The sequence below is a fragment of the Ambystoma mexicanum genome, chromosome 4q (assembly GCF_040938575.1).
Source record: "Ambystoma mexicanum isolate Mex_15411 chromosome 4q, UKY_AmexF1_1, whole genome shotgun sequence".
Lineage (NCBI taxonomy): Eukaryota > Metazoa > Chordata > Amphibia > Caudata > Ambystomatidae > Ambystoma > Ambystoma mexicanum.
The window spans coordinates 327,456,820-327,475,885 of NC_090928.1; the positions used below are offsets into that span (position 1 = coordinate 327,456,820).

Here is a 19,066-nt window from a genome sequence, read left to right on the forward strand (position 1 = left end):
ACATCTCATACCTTTTGTAGCAGTCTTTTAACTTGGCACCACTTGTGGCTTCCACTTTCATGATGGCTTTCTGGCTTTGCCACCTCTTGTCTCAGACCTCTAATTCCGTGGTAATTCCCATTAGTACCACCTTGCTTCTGTTTCCTTCATAAATGTCCATTACTTGTATCCAAATATGCTCGTTCTATCTGTCACTTGGTTATTCAATGGTACGTGTTTCAACTTTTGAAAGCGCTGGTAAAAGCTTGCAACTTGTTCGGTAGTCAAATATATACTGGCTTTGGCTTTCCACCACCATACTTATAACAGTTCTTCTCTTGCTCAGCATTCACACATGCTTCGTTCCAGTCCCTAGAGAGCTCCGGTATTAGTGTTCCCTTCTTGTCACTCACCGGTATTGTGCAGCGGCCGCTTTGGGTTTCTCTGCTTTGCTTCCCAGCTTTGATTTTTCTCCGCCTTCCTTTCGCGGGAGCTGCAAAGAGCAGTGTTTGTCGTCCTGGAATGTTGGAGCATGTAGCTCTGCTCTTCCCAAATCTCTCCTAGAGACTTGCAACGATCGAGAGGCTTTGGTGCTCCACAGCTCCTGGTGTGAGAACCAGACCGGGAGGACAGCAGGCTCTCGGACCCTCTCACGACCAGCCTTGGCATCTTTTCCATTCTCCTGCTCTGCACCTCCAGACCACGTCCTTCTCTCCAGGCCGTCTCTCCTTGTGCTGAGCGTTTACCCTTATTATACACCTGGGACTTGGCAAATGATTGCAGGTGTGAGTCTTTAACTTTGATTGCCTGACCTTGATGAAGCCTATTAGCTGGACATACATGGCTGTTACAACTGAACTGCTCCAAGACCCTCTTCCTCATCTCAGTACCAAAGTGGTGTTGAAGGAGGTTTGAATGGGTGGTAGTGTGCATAACTTCCGGTTGTATCCTCATCCCAGTATTCAAGTGCACTATCTGTGGGATATTTTGAGTGGAAGAAAGGGACAAAGACTAACAGCACTCCATAAAGGCATGGGAAATGGAGGGTTCACTTTGACATGGGAAAGGGGGATACCATGTCTAAGCCAAAGACGTCCTCTCCCTGCTTCCCAAGTGCCCTCCACCGAGGTGATCCTCCCTTGCAAATCCACCCCCAGGTTCGGGATCCAAAAGTGATGGCCTTTTTCTGACCACCTGAGAAGAGGACAAAGGGGAGAGGAAGTGAGGATGCCCCCAGGTTCCTCACAGTGGTCATTTTAGGGTTTCAGCTCCCTGCTACGTGTTTCTTTGTTCTGCTGTGCAGATGGCTAAACTTGGCCAGTCACCCTCCGCCCCATGGCTTGAGCTAGGATTGCCACATAGAATAAAGCCATGAGGTGGGGGGCAGAGGTTTGCTCAGAATCTCCAAGGAAGCATCACTCTTCACAAACTAAAGACTGTCCCTTTAAATGTGCATTTGCTGGCCAGAGACACTTCTCCAAAAGTTGTTAAATTATTACTGACACGTTTTATGCTGCGCTCAGCTCTTTTGTGTGGTGCAGTAAACGTGCTTGGAGATGAATGACGTTCAAGGTGGTGCTCATGTTATTGCTTCAGGACACCTATTCTATAGCATCTCTGCACTACCCTGCTGCCTCCTCAGCCGAAATACTTTACCTATGTTGCACTTAATTTTGTCCATTGCTTGTAATTGACTGTTGTGGAGCTCGGGCCATTACAGCCTGGAATGGGAATGTGGCATGCAAGGGGTTGTTGGCGGTTACAAGGAAGACTGGGGGGACCGGCTTTTGCTTTTTCCCAAGGGTTGCTGGGTTTCTGTTTATAATTAATTGAACTTTCCTGATCCTTGCCTCCGTGCCTGTCACTTCATTTGGCGATGGATTCTAGATGGTCAGGGATGCGCTGGCAACAGATAACTTTCTTTTGACAGGAGGGGTCTTTGTGGTGCTTAGTGCTTCTGAGAGAAATTGATCAATAAGGGTTATGAAGGGCACTCTGGGATTACGAGTAGTAAAAGAAAGTTAAGAGAAAGGTATTGCTGGCCTGCTATGGGCGTTATAGTCGAGAGTGGTAAGGGAGTGTTGGGAATGTCGCAATTGTGACAAGGCAACGAAAATACACAGATGGGATTTGCCGCCTGGTCCCCTTCCAGAAGGGGCGTGGTCGCGAGTTGCAATTGACATTCTAAATCCGTACGGAATGTTGGGAAAAGAATGTAGATTTTTGATTGTCTTGGTTGATCACTTTTATAAGTGGTCAGCACTGAAATGGGTTAAGCAGATTTCTAGTGGTGAAGTTATAAAATTACTGGAGCAATTCTTCAGGAGAGAGGACTATTCAACGGAGGTGTTGAGTGGCAATGGTACGCTGTTCAGGATTGCGGATTATGCAGTGCGGAGAGGAATGAAGTGGACATTCACGTCGCCATATAGACTGCAGTCAAATTGTTTGCTTGAGCATTTTGACAGTGTGATGGTAGGCGTGGTCGAGTAGGTGGTGACGAATGGTATAGAGGTCAAGGATGCTGTGAGAAAATTGTTGTGGAACGTGAGGGTATCTCCAAACAGTGTCACAGGTCTGTCTCTTTTGAGAATTATGAGGGAAAGGTATGCCACTCTGGTTCTCAATTCTACCTGGGTCAACAGAGTGGCTAGTGATAGTTGTGGCAAGGAGGATGTGAATGAGAGTGTGAAAAGGAAGATGGATGTGGAGCATTGGCAAAACAAATTAATTATGATGTCAGTTTGGGGAAGAAGACCAGGTATTTGATAAAAGTGGTGAAAGGATCTTGGGCCAGTATCAGGAAGGGGACACGTGTGGCTAAAGGCAGGTCGACGTTTTCAGAACCCAAGAGTTCTTGAAGTGTTGACGAATGGTGTGAGAGTAGAGGATGGTTCTATTTGGAATTTGGATAGAGTGGTTAGCCGTGGAAGGTGTAACAGATGGTTGCTCGGTGGTGGATTGTCGCATGTTGGTGGATACTTATGGTGGTGTTGAATGGGTGGGGCGTTGGGACTGTAGCCCAGTGCATAACTTGGTTGACTCAGATGAAGGGTATGGTATGCATGATATGTTTGCTTCTGTTGCGGGTCATGAAAATAATGATGATGGTGGTGGTGGGGGCATGGGCAGAGTGGTGAGGAGTGAGGAAGGAACAGGTATTTTTTTTTTCTCAAGGAGGATAGCTCTCACTGTAAGGGTCTCTTGTTGTGTAGTTGTCTCTAGTCCCTGTGTTCCAGGATATTTTGGATTGTTATGCTGTGCTGGTCAGTGACATGGTTGTTACTTGGTTTTGTATTCATTATTTTTTTTTATGGTTTCCTTTTCCTCTTCTTTTAGGTTTTATGGTAGCCTAAATGGGAATGTGGAATGCAGGGGGTTGCTGGCTGTTGGAAGGGAGACGGGGGGGACTATCTTTTGCTTTGTCCCCTACGGCTGCAGGGTTTCTGTATATGATAAACTGAACTTGCCTGTTCCTTGCCTCCATGCCAGTCCCTTCAATTGTGTGTTCTGATATGTGGTCCACAGATATAAAATGGCGTAGTCCAGTTTTCTTCAGCCTTTTTGTATTTGAAGACCTTAAACTACTCCAGATAAATGCATTTTTTTTAACGTGTACAGGCAGATTTTCCCAGCTTTAGGCCCGGGGCCTGTAATATTTTAAATGGGGCTCCCACACATCTTCCGTCAGTCCTGAGTAAGGACAACAGTTCACTGCTTTCAACGTGTTTGGCAATGCTCACAGTACCACTGGTTCATGGCTGAACAGCTCCTGGGTGGAGCATAGACTTACTAACTTCAAAGAAAATCCAGATGAAAAATGGCCTCGAAAAATGGTGCCTTTAAGTACAGCCGGGTGCCTCTTAGAAACCGTTTTGCTCTATTTTTCCATGGTCCAGGGCTTAATCGGATGTAGATGCAAGGTTTTTAGGGGGCCAATACGATAGGACCACATTTGCATGTAAGTTGGGTAACTTGGTGTCTAGACCAATGCCATGGCCATTTCACGTGGTTCCACTTCATAGTGTAAAATGTTGGGTACGTTTGGGTTAGTAAATAATATTACTTTATAATCCCTAATTGCATTAGATTAGTTTGAAAGCCACAGATGTAATGCAATAGGACACCTGTGTTAAGAAATTAGAAGAATTTAACTTTTCTGACGAAAATGAAACTCCCTTCCTTCCCTACGAGTCTCACCCTTCTCTAGCTATTCTAATTTTTGATGCCTTAATTGACACTCGGATATCCTTAAATCTCACCTCCTAGTACAGTTTACTTGTTTTGTAAGGTGGCAAACGGTTAGAAATATTAAGCCACGGAAGTGGGAGGGATGCAATTACTTACATGTTTTGTTCCAAACATTGGCCACCCTTTTTGCGGAGTTTTAATTCTGTCTGAAAATACTTACTAATATATTTGTATTAAATGTTGTTATTGTATGTACATGTTTAATAGACTTGTTTATGAATTAATCGTTGGCGGGTGCAGCAACCAATCAGGTTGCTTCAAACTTAGGCTGAATCTAACAATGCAAGCCTGGGTTCAGAGCAACCCGAGTGGTCGCTCCACCCAGCACTGCTGTTTTCCCTCCTCTCCTGCCTTCCACCCCAAATCCAGCCCCTCAACACCCCCCAACCCACAACCCTCCCTTCACTCCTCAACTGAAAATGGATCCTCTTCCCGGGCTGCACTGTCAGTCTGCCTTCCTGGTCATTGCCAAGGAAATGGAAGAGGGGCTCCAAGCAGAGCCCAGACTTCCATTTTCATTGCAATCCTGACTACCCGACCGCTGCTGCGAACGAAGCAGCGCGGCCAGGTTCTTTTTTTAATTGTTAATAGCACCTCGAGGCTTTACCTCGGGGTGCTAATTACAATAATACTGTGTTCTGTGGGCTTCACCAGCCGGTAACTGCATCTGCATTTTAGCTTAATTACTTTAGTTATTCTTATCTCGTACAGAGTGGAAAGTGCCATCCTGTGGACCTTGAGGTGGTGTAGAGCGGTTTCTTTTTTTAAACACTACTTGTTATATTTCAAATGTCTTACGAGTGACTAATGTGGCTGTTTTTTTTTTGGGTGAGGAAATGGCTGCTTAAGTGACTATTTTCTTTTAAATGTCGAAATGTGGGAATATTCTGATTTCTGGATCATTAATGCACTTCCCGCACAGCGTAAGGGCTAAATCGTATACAACCATGTCATTATTTCCCTGTTCTCTTTTTAAATCCTTGGTTCTATCCTTCCCTATCTTTTTTTTTAAATGGCATTCCCATTTCCCCTACCTTTCAAGTATTTTACTGCAAAATCTTAAACATCCGATAACATTCAATCATGATCTACCATAAAGCAGTCGACTTGAAGAAATCTGTACCCATGTACAATATCAGAATATACACGCAGGCTCCTCCTTAACACCTACGTCTGCACTCCCTACTCCACCCGACACTGTGATCTGCTGCCCACTGTCTTGCTACCAATTTGCCCACACTCCCCTGTTGGCTCCCTGCCCCTTTTATCTGCTTCCTGCATGGTCTTCTTGCCACTATGATTGTAAAGCGCCCCATTGCTTCCTGATGCTAGGTCCGTGATCAATAAATACCTTAATAATAATAATAATGATTTTGAAAGACTCTGAAAAAACATCAATTTAAAAATAAAACTATTCCTGTTGTGCCTAACATGCTTAATTTGTCCAACCACTATAAATTAACAAAACACGCCCAACAGAAAATCAGCAGACACTAGTAACCTAAATGTAGGCCACCACTATTTTTTAATCATAAGTAAAATCTCATTCTACATTTGTTTAAAAAATTGTCCTATTTTCCTTGCTGTCCGGAACATTGATTGCTATATCCCTATGTTGCAATGCATTTAAAATGACTGGAAACCATCATGAATATTAATATTTGATTCTCTTTTGGCGCTTGTATAAAAGTTTCATGCATTTCGTTTTATTACCAATGTCTGCTTCTTCCTATGCTTAGGTTTGTCATCATGGCTTAAACCCATCGGTTTTATCAAATGTATACACACAATTAACCTGTGCATATATTAAACTATTTTTGGAGCAAGCTTACCCGTTTTTCACCAAACCACAAGAACACACAGCACCCTTTTTTCGAGTTGTTAATTCCAAGCTCTTTGTCTAGTTCTTTTTGGTGTATGTGTATCTAAAATACAAGATGAATTGCTTGTGACACACTAGAAGGTATACATGCACTATCCAAAAGTGAAAACGTTTTTTTTTATCGACACCTAATTAAACAAGAGACATTGTTTGCATTTACAAAAACTGCACCAAACGTTGTTGAGAATTGTCCCATTCAAGAACACACTCAAGATCTTATCAACAACTTGGCTTCGTTCAAATACAAGGTGAAAGAAATTAAAACAACATTGATTCAGTTTTCTACAAAGACAATTTCCCTTCCTCTCTGGAAACCGAATACAACCTCATTCTTCTGAGTTTATCCCAATCGAGCTGGAAGAAACTCTCAAAGTAATTAGAAATCTGAAAAATTCACAAGCATTCTAATGTTCTTGCTTTCTCACAAATCCCCTTACCTTATCGGCTGCCCTGATTACAAAAGTGTGCAATGCCTCCCTATCATCATCATGCATGCTACTAGTGGTCCTGAAATCTGCATTGATGACACATCTACAAAAGAAACCGAATGCAGATCTTGGTATCACAGCAAACTATTGGACAATATCTAATCGCCCCTTGTCAGCAAAAATCTTGGAACAGTTCAACACCAAACAATAACAAGTTTTTAGTGAAACTGACGTTTTCATGGCAGGCAGTATGGCTTACACTCATGGGGAAACATGGAATCTATTCTACTAGACACTAGAGAAGCTAACCGGTCAGCATCAATAATCCTCTTGGACCTCTTTGCCTCATACAACACACTTGATGGCACTATTCTTATTTTATTTGACACGTAGCTAGCGCCCAAAACCCAGCGGTATCTAGGCGCTTTTAACTTAAGAATACGGTTACAGTAAGTACTTCAAGTTACAGAAATGGAAGTGTAAGAGGTGAATTACATCACAGAACGTATAGAAGGTACATCATACACCAAGTGCGAGAAGTACATGGTGATCACATCCATTGGGCCTGACCCCATGTGGCCGGGTGGCAGCAGCATGCAGATGCAAAGCCAAATCAGTGGGCAAAAACATGGTGCCAACACCATGTTCCAGGGCAGCAGCAACAAACAAATGCAAAGTCAAGTCAGTGGGCAAATGCATGGTTCTTACCCCATGTCGCACGGTGGCAGCAACAAACAGATGTAAAGTCAAATCAGTGGGCCCACAGATGCGTAGGCTCAGCAGTGGGCAAATGCATGGTGCCCAGCCCATGTTGCAGAGCGGCAGCAGCACACAGATGAAAAGTCAAATCAGTGGGCCCACAGATGCGTAGGCTCAGCAGTGGGCAAATGCATGGTGCCCAGCCCATGTTGCAGAGCGGCAGCAGCACACAGATGAAAAGTCAAATCAGTGGGCACACAGATGCGTAGGTCCAACAGTGGGCAAATACATGGTGCGTATCCAATGTTGCAAGGCAGCAGCACCACACAGATACGTCAATTCAGTGGGCAAATACATGGTGCCTACCCCATATTGCAGGGCGGCAGCAGCACACTGATGCAAAGTCAAATCAGTGGGCGCACAGATGCGTAGGTCCAGCAGTTGGCAAAATACATGGTGTCTCCTGCCTGTAATCCTACTTGGGAATTGAAGGAAATGCCATGAATTGACACACATCCTTTTTGACTGATCACACAGCAAACGTTTAGATGGGCCCTTTCTCCTTAAAACCCGCACCAGAGTCCTGCAGGGTGCCTGACGGATCACTCTTAGCACCCTGGTTATTTAATGTTTACAGCCACATTCTGGCTTCACTTTTCTGTCATTTCAATTTGCCTTTTAATGGCTTTCTTGATGATGCCATGTTGAGAATCCACCTCAATGACACACCCAACTGTTTATTTAGAGTTTCAGTTGTCTGGCAGCCATACAACAACGGATGACTTCAGCTGCCTTTGCTTAAATCAACATCACCAGAAATCCTCCTTTTTGATGGCTTGCCCAAGCAAGCCATAACTCATTGGACTCCACTCCCTTCCATTGGACAAAAGCTTGGAATCTGTTTGCCGTCTTTGACCAACCGGTCGTCTTCATCTCATAGCATCGCCCCCCCAGCAGCTTTCACTTCCAACTTTACTTAATGAGAGAGATTCTAACAACCCTCTATATGTGGCCTGCAATTTAACATTTTAATATTCCAGGCTGTACTGGATTACTGCTTTAGCATGTTTGTGGGCCTCTCAAAATAAGATGACCAAATCTCAGGCCATCCAAAAGAGAGGGCTAGACCTTGATCAACAAAAACATATTGCCGTTGCTCCACGAAATCTCTGCTAGCTTCCCATCCAATACTGCATTAAATGAATTTGCCCGTGCATCACCAAGAAGGCTGTATGGAACTTGGGCGCCACTTACATTGTCACTCGCCAAGAAATATTCTCTTTCCAGGACCCTTGGGTCCAGCTCAACATTTAGACTAATCCATCCAACTTCGCACATGAAAATATTGGGAAGCAAGAAAGACTGGTCATCAAGGGCCCTGAACTTTGAAACTTGCAAAATACTGGAATCCACCAAGTTTTGAAAAACCTTAAAAGCCTTGCTTTTTCATAAGGCTTCCCCCAGGGTTCATATAATCTGCATTGGTCATTTAATTTCCTCTAATCTTCCCAATCCTACAGTTTTGAGTCCCGTTTCATTTTCATATTATTGGATTTATAACGTGCTTTCGCCAAAGCGTGGCACGCAAAATCAAAACTGTACTAAAACAGATGAGAAGTAAGTTATGGATCTTAAAAAGTTGGAAGTATCAAGAATGGGCAGTAAATGCAAATTTTGTTCCCTTTCACCCCCCAACTATCCTCTCTTGCTCTCGGTTCCACGGGGCTTGCAAGCATCTTGATTGCATGTGGAGTGATGGGAACCACCACATAAATAACAAAAAATAGAGTTGGCTATTAATAGCGAAACACTACTTTTGGTAGAATTTTGTGCATACCTGAAGAATGTCCTCACAAATAATGGACTAATTGGGAAGATTGGTAACAAAGTGCCAAGTTGTTAAATTTGGTGAAGATTGATCCATGTATACCAGGTAATAAGTGTTCTAAAAGAGGAGCTAAACACATTTTTATTTGATATTTACTTCCTAAAATGCCGCTGGAACTTACTTTGAACACTCACGACTGGCGATTTACCTTTGTATGTTTCTTGTTTAAGTTGTCCAAACATTGAACTAGTTTCCATTTTCGTTCCACTTTTCCACTTGTTTCTGTGAGCGAATTCCAACCTTTTGGACGGCTGGGCATGAATGCTAAATGATAATACAAGCAGTCCGCAGGCATGCTCACACTAAGTTGTGTGAATTGCCATCCAAATGCATTTGTTTGTGTACATGATCGTGCTCGCTGTAAGATTGATGCTCGTTTTCTCTGCCATCTACCCATTAGTGAAATGCTGTTGTTCGCTGTCCTATACAACAAATCTGTGTTAAAACCGAATTTAATTATGTTTGTATTTAATTTCAACTTCGTTATTTTTCTTTTTAGCCCAAAACCTTTAATGCTGAAGTTCTCAGCCTGCTGGTTCTTGATGGGGAGTCCATCTACAGCCTAGCCACCAATCCAATTTTGCTGCTTTTGGCCAGAGTCATTTTAGTCAAACTGAGGGATCACTTCTCGGCCTTTCAGGTAGGGAACAGTCTGTTCTTTGGAATGTTCGTATATTTGCTTTTCTTTCCCAATCATTCTCGCTTGTCTCCGTCCTTTTTTGTTTTTACTCATTTTTATATAACTATTTAAGAAATAAAGCCCAACATTGAATTCCCCATAACTGTTTGTAATTGCACTTGATGGTAACTAGAATGTATTTCTATGTTAAATGTAACTCACTTGACACACCTTTAAGTACAGTCTCATTGCAACACCTATATAATAATTTGCCATTGTGGATGCATCCTCTACAAAGATGGTCCTTCAGCAGCACTCATTGTGGTCTTGGACGAACACCACCACTACATATTGGTCACAAAGGTATTCCTGCTGCTGTCAATGCACAAGTGCTTAGTGTTACCGTCCATCTCAATCCCTGCACTCTGCATTCAATGATCCGCCCCTGCTGTAAAGACTTCCCTCTGCACAGCTAGTGGAGCACTGAGGAGGGTGTCACATTAGTTCTTATAAATGCATCCTACTCCGGTCCCACCACAGATCATTCTTATCCGAAGAACCTCATACACGGACAAATCTCTTGCTGTTTACTGGAGTCTGCCTGACGTGCAGGGTGGAAGGGCTGGGGGTGGACCGCTATATCACTCAGCATTAAATATCCTCTGACTTCTTAAAAAGATGGTTTAACACATTTCATCTGTATTTCTGGTACTAGTATTCATTAGGACCAAACATTAGTATTTACATTTTTTAATCTCACTTTGCTTCATATTGTCTTGAAGGACAAGTAAAGAGTATTTTGTGATTCAAGCTTCACAGGAGCTGAATAGATTAAAAATAAATGTGGGTTGATTATTTAAGAGAATATTCATACCTGTGCAATTATGGCTACAACGTGTTTCTTTGTATTGTCAATCATGTTTTTCTTGCCTGACTTTTAAGGACACTATAAATGAACAGAATACTGTAGTATTGAGGTTTGTTGCTTGGAAGTGTGCTTGCTTTCATCTGGGAAATGCTTTACGTTTAACGTCTTGTGTATTAATCTCAACATAAAGTAAGCAGTGTCGAATGCAATTCTGTAGGTTTGCTAATTAAATTGGCACTTGTGTAGAAAAGCTAGCAATTTAAGTTAACCTTGTTCAATGAAAGCATAGCTCGCCTTGCACTCCGATCTTGCCTTTGCGGCTCGTTCGACTCTGTTCTCTGTTCGCTGCAAGCTCAAATGTGCTAATGGAGAGCGAGTGCAGTAGTAATCCTCTCCTCCACTCTTAAGTGTCAAAGCCCTGTGTTGGAGTGCTAGGCAAGAATTTGTTTTCTTTTTCAAATAATTGAAATCCAGAAGTAATTTGGATAATTTAATTATGCTAACTATATCCTCTTAACTTTATTTTTTTTTTTAAAGACAGTCATGCAATTCCATTCCTAAAACTTTACGTTGTTACATAATGCATAATTACAGTATTGCTTCTGTAAAACCACTGCCTTGTCTCCATGCTTTACAGCCAAATTTAGGTTTATCTAAATCTCAGGCTATATTTCATTTTGTTGGGGTAGGTAAAACACTTTAGAAAATTCAAGTTCTTTTGATGGCAAGCTTAGTTCTGTAACCTGCAGGTTGCATACATCTGTGCAACTCGTGCTCAATCCATTAGCTGATCCTTGACATTCTATCTTATCAACCTGTTGCTATATACTAGCTACCCTGAAAGTGAGATGGCCACAAACTGCAATATTCCACCTAGTTTACCCAGCTCTCTGCCTACTACACCATCCACTCTGCATAGTCTCTTACTTTCTTTCTTCACATAATGAATACACAAAGCTAACTAGATGTTAACAGAAAGTAGTGATCAATAGTTACATCTTGTCTGTACGTCTAAAGATCTACTGCACAACCACACACTGTAGTTTGCCTCCAAAGCTCGCTATGCTCTGATATATTACCAACTGTGGGAGAGATCTGGCCAAACTGTTTTCAGAGACTTTATCGCATCCATTTATTTGTGTACATTCATGCAGCTAACCTTTTACGTTTTACAGACTCTCATCCAGGGCTTGTAAGTAATTTCGGCCACTCGCACATCCCAGCCCACCTTATCAAACTATGCACTCCTACGATCGCTACAGTCCTTGCCAACTTTGTTAATGCCTCCTATAGGTGAATGAAGTCCCTGCCAGCATTAAAGAAGCTTGGGTCACACCTCTCCTGAAAGATACGTCCTTAGACCCCCATGGTGACCACAAACTACCGCCCCATCACCACCGTCCCATTCCTCTTGAAAATTATAGATAAAATAGCTTACACCCAAATCCAAGCACATCTGGAATCCAACCACTTACTAGAGACAAGACAATCTGGCTTTCGGCCCAGCCATAGTACGGAAACAGCTCTATCTTAAAATCCAAATGAATGCCATCAGAGACTCTAGCAATCTCTGTATTTTACTTCTTTTAGACTTATCAGCCACCTTTGACCTGGTTGAGCATGACAAACTATGCTCCACATTGGCTGACAACTTCCACTTCTCTTACGCAGCCAAACGTTGGGTTAAATCATTCCTAGCTGATTGTACCTCCATAGTCACCATAGGCAAGGAAGCTGCTGACCCCATCCCTGTACCACAAGGCTATTGCCTTACTCCCACCTTTTACAATACATACACCAAACTCCTCTTCGCTGTCTTGGATGCCATAGGTGTCATCTACACAAACTTTGCCGATGACACTCAGATCCTGATACCTATCACAAGGAACCTTGAGCAAGACGCATTTCTAATTAACAAAATCTATGCCATCATACAAAACTGGATGGCAACCAACAGTCTGTCTTAATGATGAAAAGACTGAGATTCTTATCGTGGAGGCCCTATCTAAAATTAAAACACTGCACCAAGACTACACTTCCATTAATATTGACGGCACCCCATTCCAATTCTAAACCAGGTTAAAACCCTGAGGGTTTACCTTTACTCGAATCTGACCATGAACAAGCATATCAACACCCTCTCATCCTCAACCTCTTACGCCGCCAAGCTTATAGCACTAAATTGGACATTCCTGACCCCCCAAAATTGAATTACTCTAGCCCGTGCGCTAATCCTGTCAAAATTAGATTATTGCAATGTACTTCTACTAGGCTCTTCAAAAGCCAATCAGGCAAAACTCCAATTTCAAAATAAAGATCTAAGAGCAGAGCTGGGCATAAAAAATATCAGAACATATCTCCACCATAAGAAGGGATGCACATTGGCTGTCCATCAAAGCAAGAATTATTTTCAAAACTCTCTGCATCACACACAAATTCCTAGCCAAAAGGGCCCCCTTGTACCTCATCAATACAATTACTCCCAATTTATTGATAAGGACTCTGAGATCCAGCAATAATTCTCAACTCCGTATCCCAAGATTCAAACGCACGAGGGCAGTAGGGAGTAGCTTTCCAGTCCTAGCTCCAAAATCCTGGAACGCCCTCCCAGAGACGCTTAGAAACAAACCCTCTGACCCTCGATTCAAAAAACTTCTAAAAACCTGGCTGTTTCATAAATACTAGTCTAATAGGCCATGGACACCTTGCCTGGCCTCTTTTCCCTCCCCCGCCCCCCAGCCCCATTGGATGGCTTAATATCTATGTCACATACCATGTGCAACTCAGCTCTTGCCCCAGACCGCCTTCCCGCGACCTCTGTCCAGAATAGTCACAATTCCCATCCTGATCATATGAAACCTATCCAGCCTTTAAATCTGTGATTTGCTTACTGTGTGTAATCTCCCTCTTCTCTGTAATCAATCCAGACATATGTCCAGACTAGTCACTACTCCCTTCTTGACTGTTTTACATCCAATCCAGTTTACTTTTATGTATTGCCTGTGTATTGTGTGTATTTTCCATCCTCTGTAACCAGTAATTTTCAAAGCATTCTGTAACCTACGCCTGCTGTAACCTACGCTGTGATACCTATGGGTTTGGGCGTATAACAAATGAAATAAATAAAATTAATAAAAGACTAGTAGAGTTTATGAAGAGCGTGTACCATTTGGAGGGTATGTTTAAACTTTTATTTAACATTTACTGTGTTTTCCGTAAATGTCAAATAAAAGTTTCACTGTGCATGGCTGGCCTATGGATGGTTGGGGACTGCACGTCCTTATTCTCCTGTGTACTGTCCTGCTGATTATTTTGGGTTGAGGAGACCACTTGTGGGCAGTAGACGGCTGTGGAGAAGCAACCTCTATCTTTGGTTTAATGTTGGTGGTCATACTCTTGTTTCTTGTGACTGAAATGTATGCCTCTGAAGCACATTACGCCAAATAGTCTTATGTACAAGTTTACAGAATTTGTAGCTAAGATTGTTGCGAGGGAGTTGGGGTGGAGGGGGGAGGTAGAGTGAACTAAGATTATACATACATGGAAAGTAGTATGTGAATGCTAGCAAACACTCGATTATCTAGAGGGCTTAAACGTAAGGCTCAAAAAGATTTGTCCATCATTAATAATGGTTCTAACTGGGGGAGGCCAATCCTTGGAATCACTCGCCTACTAAGTGCTAAAATATGTTGTGCTAGTTGTTGCTGTAGAATCTAAACACACTTGGTAATAAGATTCTCCAGCTGCAATCTGGAGACTGGAGGCTGGCTAGAGGTGTTGAAGGGGAAAAACTAGGCAACAGTGAATTACTTAGCTGCTACATTTGTGTTTTGTATTGTGTGGATTAACTGTGGATTTATTGCTTTAGCGATCTAAAAAAATGGCCTAGCTTTCTATATTATGTTTTGTACCGTCCATTCTCTAATACTGCAGATCTATCAGTACGTTCCTAAAAACGTGATCTACTTAGTAAGAGTAAGCGCAGAACATTTTTGATTTTGAAGTATTATAATTTGATTACCCTAAAGTATCTTTCGATTATTACACTTTATAACGAAGTACTTTGTGTAAGCACTGTTAGGTCTTTGCGCAGAATTGGTGCATGTATTCTGTCAGCTAGAGTTGATGGCATTTTCTATATTTTGACTCTGCCAATTACAATCTGGGGGTGGTTAAATGGTTTGGCTTGGCAGGGTAAATATCTGAAACTGTTGTAATATAGATGGTACTAAGGTGGGGGTTGGGCCGCGTATGAATAGCTGTTCATCAGTCCTTAAGGAACAGAATCTCTGTAAAGAAGAGACTACTGCCAGCCACATCTCAAAGTAGCGGCACAGAAGACAAAAGGGATACACAGGCAATGAATGTAACAATAGTATAATGAAAACGGGGGTAGGAATGCGCTTGACACTGTTAAACTAAAGTAAATCAACAGTCTTGCTGAATACAATGTTTTTAATAATAAAGCTTTCTTTGAAGAACAGCCGACACGTGTTTCGACACTTAGGTCGTTTTCAAGGCTGGTTAACACACATCGTAAATAAGAATAATATAGATGTTCAAAAAGATAACAAAGAAATAATCATTGAATACATAGCAGTAGAAAGATAATCGTTAAAATAAAGTACACATCGATATTCCAAAACGATAACGGAAATGCAAAAATAAAATAAAATGAATAAACATACCAGGAAAACATGCAGAGGGCGAGGTACAGCAGTTGTGGATCAGTAAAAACACAGTGAAATCAAAGATAACAAGAAAAGAAACGATTTAGAAAAAGATATAGACAATGTTCAGATGAGAAATCATCCATACGTATTACAGTTGGTACTCAAATATCATCTTAAAACTAACTGTAGCCAGCACCCCGTGGCACAACCACATGCGAGCCCAGACACCAGGAAAAAAAAAACAAAAAAACAAAGTGCTAATCACAGTCCAGAATAACCCAAAATTAAATGGAGGGATATTGTAAATACAGCATCAGCTAATATTACGTGATACTAAATAATTAAAAGATACCAATTATATAGAGTAGCATAAGGATAATGCAAAATTCCTTTCGATGATAATATGATACAGAAAAGTCACTTACCACACAAAACTAAAGATCATCAATTAGCTGGTTATATCCTATTCAAAGTAAAAATATATAAAACAAAAATAGAACTCAGTACAGGAGCTATGAAATCAATTGAACAAAATGATGAGGACTAAAATAAATCACTCACCGGATCAAAATATTGAAAAAGTTCCCATCACTTGGGAAATATGGCGAAATGCAAAAGAACAAGGTACTAGTTGCCGTATTGGCCGACTGAATTATATAGCCTGAAAGGAAACCGGATCTAATAAGAAAGCTGTCGATTTCAATCAGTTAAAGATTCAATATTCACCAAGAGGAAATTACTTACTCGATATATCGAGTGAGAAACATATATACCAGGATAAATTCAACCGTCAATGATCGAAAGCTTCCAAGATAAAGTGTGTCGCTAAAGACGTCACAGAAGTGACGGCGACGTAAGTGGAGGCGCGTTACGTCGCTCTGGTGACGTATTGTATCAACAAGGTGACGGTAGCCGTACGCAGTGCGCCCCGGTCGCAGGCTATGACGTCAGATATCAACATAGTTTCGAAAAGGTGACTTACAGTGCCCGATAATTGCCGGAAAATCCTCACAACCATTTAACGTGAACTCCATGAATATGGTATACAAACAGATTCCAAATTAGACTAAAGAGTAATATAAAAATTACTGGTGGTCGGACACGCATGAGAGGTGAGCCACGGTGATAACTGGCCCCAATCAGATAGATGTTCAAAACAGTGATGCACATGCATGAAAAAAACAACCTTTCTGCTCACAAAATTCAATATTGATAAGGTAAGCCTTATTTAGAGAAAAACATGCATCTCATGATCTGAATTCAACCCACGTGTTGTGCATCTCAAAAGACAAATTAATTTGGCTTCCATCTGTCGCAGTTTAAGCTGGAGATTGCCGCCTCTTTTCCCTTTATGTGCTTTCTGCAGACCAATAAAGCGCAAATCAGTGATTGAGTCCAATTGATGCTCTACTTGCCAATGAATTGCTAATGGTGATTTGGGTTCACACATCCTGAGGCTGGCCAAGTGTTCCCTGATGCGTATTCGAAGCTGACGGATGGTACTGCCCACATAGAGTTTGCCACATACACATACAATGGCATATACCACATGGGTAGATCTGCAATTAATGTAGTCCTTAATGGACACTCTAGTTCCAAATTTATCAGTGAAAATTTCACACTTGGGAAACGCCCAGGCACATTGATTGCAATTTCCACATTTACGAAAGCCCGTCAGTTGTTGTAACCAGGAAGTTTCTGTGGTTTTGTTATCAAAGAATGATGGACTCACCCGTGATTTAATAGTTGGTGATCTTAAATAAGTAAATTTCGGTTTAGGAGTCAGGTATGGCTCTAGATCCTTGTCAAGTCTCAGGATGTGCCAATGTTTGGCAACCAATTTGTACATCATGGAAGAATCAGACGTAAATGGGGTAACCAAAGAAATATGGGGTAAAGAGTCTTTAGATTTGGCTGCCTTGTTCAAGAGGTCTGGTTGAGTGACACCAATGAATTTAGCATGTGCTTCATTGATTACAGAGGCTTTGTATCCTCTGTTCAAAAAACGTTGACTAATAATATTAGATTCTTTGTCAAAGTCGAACAATGCTGCACTCGGACTAATGGAGGATAGAGCATATGGATGTGAAAATAAGGGGTAGAAAACATCGACAACGCCTGCCTTGTTTTTTGTAAAGATGTGTAGTAAAAGATAATTTGCATTAAGGGTCCCAGAGGACAATGTGGCTCATGAGGTGTTCAATCAAGAAAGTACAGATAATTTCCTGAAGAGAGCGGAAGGAATTGGAACCCAGACTCTATATCCCTCTGGATGTTCCAATCCTGTGCCACCGGTTATAGGTAGGGGGAGGTAGATCTTGCCTCGGGAACCTTCTGTAAATTTCCCCTCTTCGGTAGAAACTGAGTGAATGCTTACACTGAGACTAAGGATCCCTCAACATGCAAGGATAGTTGCCTCTTTTTGAGTGCATGGCCATTCAGGCTGCTGGTCAGACACCACAGCTCTTCATACCAGGACAGGCTTAAGCCCATACAACCTCCTTTCTTGGAGGGAGCCGGGCTTGGGCTGGCCTGTAGGGCAATCGTCCCATGGCCAAACAAAAAATGTTGGTGTGGGCCATTTTTTTAACTACTTGGGCCAGTTTGAGTTAGTTCACTCTGTGGCTAGTAGTTTTGACCAGTGTTGCTGAATGAATATTCTTTAAAATGCACAATTTGCATCACACTTTCACACTTTATCAAAAAACTCCCCATTGGTTAGTATTCAAACAGTGTCGTAGAAGGAATGAATTGCCATTTGCAACTGTGGGCCACATTTTCATTGGTGCCCAAGACCGTTTCATGGCCCAGTCCGACCCTGGAGGGAGCTCATTCCCACATGTAAGGACAGCATCTCTAAACCCACACTTGCACAGCTGCCAACATCTCTGCTGCAGGTGACTTCTCCAAATGTGAATCCTGAAGCGAAATTAAGCCAAACCCAGGCGGTGCTCAAAGTGGAGGTGGAGGTGCAGAACAGAATACTAATTGAGCATGCTCTGAGCAACCACAATGGCGCTAAAAGCACTGGTTAACCCAGGAATAAGCCTCCAAGAATGAGGCCAGGATCCAGAACGAGTTCCAGACATGCACAAAAATACCAAAGAACAAGAGTAACAGGGGATACTAGGAATATCCAACTACTGTGACCTGGCCTGGATAGAACATGCACAAAAATAACATCAAAGGTCAGAGTAATAAAGTGTTCAGGTGGCTGTTGTTGGTGTAGTAACAAAATCTACATACTCATGCTAAATATGGAATGCTCCCAACAGCATCTACATCTCTCATCATATGAGCATTCTATGAGGAGAAACAATTAAATTGAGCCCTCCTAGACACTCAAATAATTTAGTATTTATTATTTATTAACATTTATTAAATGAATCTCTAGAAAGTCATATTTTAATAAAAAACATACAATAACATTGGCATCAATAATAATATCAACAATAATTCATGTGGATCAATCCCTCCAATTCATTGTCGGATTGATCTGATACATCATTCTTATCCATAAAACACATCCAACCACACTACAACCATACCACATACATACACAAGCCCATCAAAAAATCATTCATAATACAAACAATGGTAAAACAATTTTTCTTCAATAAAACATCCAACAATCTAAAACATCATAATACAATATCTGATCCATCATTAATGAGGACCGTCAATATAACACCTAAGAGCCTGTTCTATGTAATTATGAACTTTCCTGGCTCGGGTAGACTTGACTTCTAATTTTGTTCATGAATAACAAAACATCCCCA

The 19,066-nt window shown here is 41.7% G+C and overlaps 1 protein-coding gene across 1 annotated transcript in view; it reads left to right on the top strand.

Moving 5' to 3' along the window:
• Nucleotides 1–19,066, top strand: part of TTC27 (tetratricopeptide repeat domain 27) — a 1,783,878-nt gene that overhangs the window by 263,198 nt on the left and 1,501,614 nt on the right. The window contains exon 4 of the mRNA XM_069607906.1: nt 9,627–9,767. Coding sequence (XP_069464007.1) covers nt 9,627–9,767 — 141 coding nt within the window. The remainder of the gene's footprint in view (nt 1–9,626; nt 9,768–19,066) is intronic.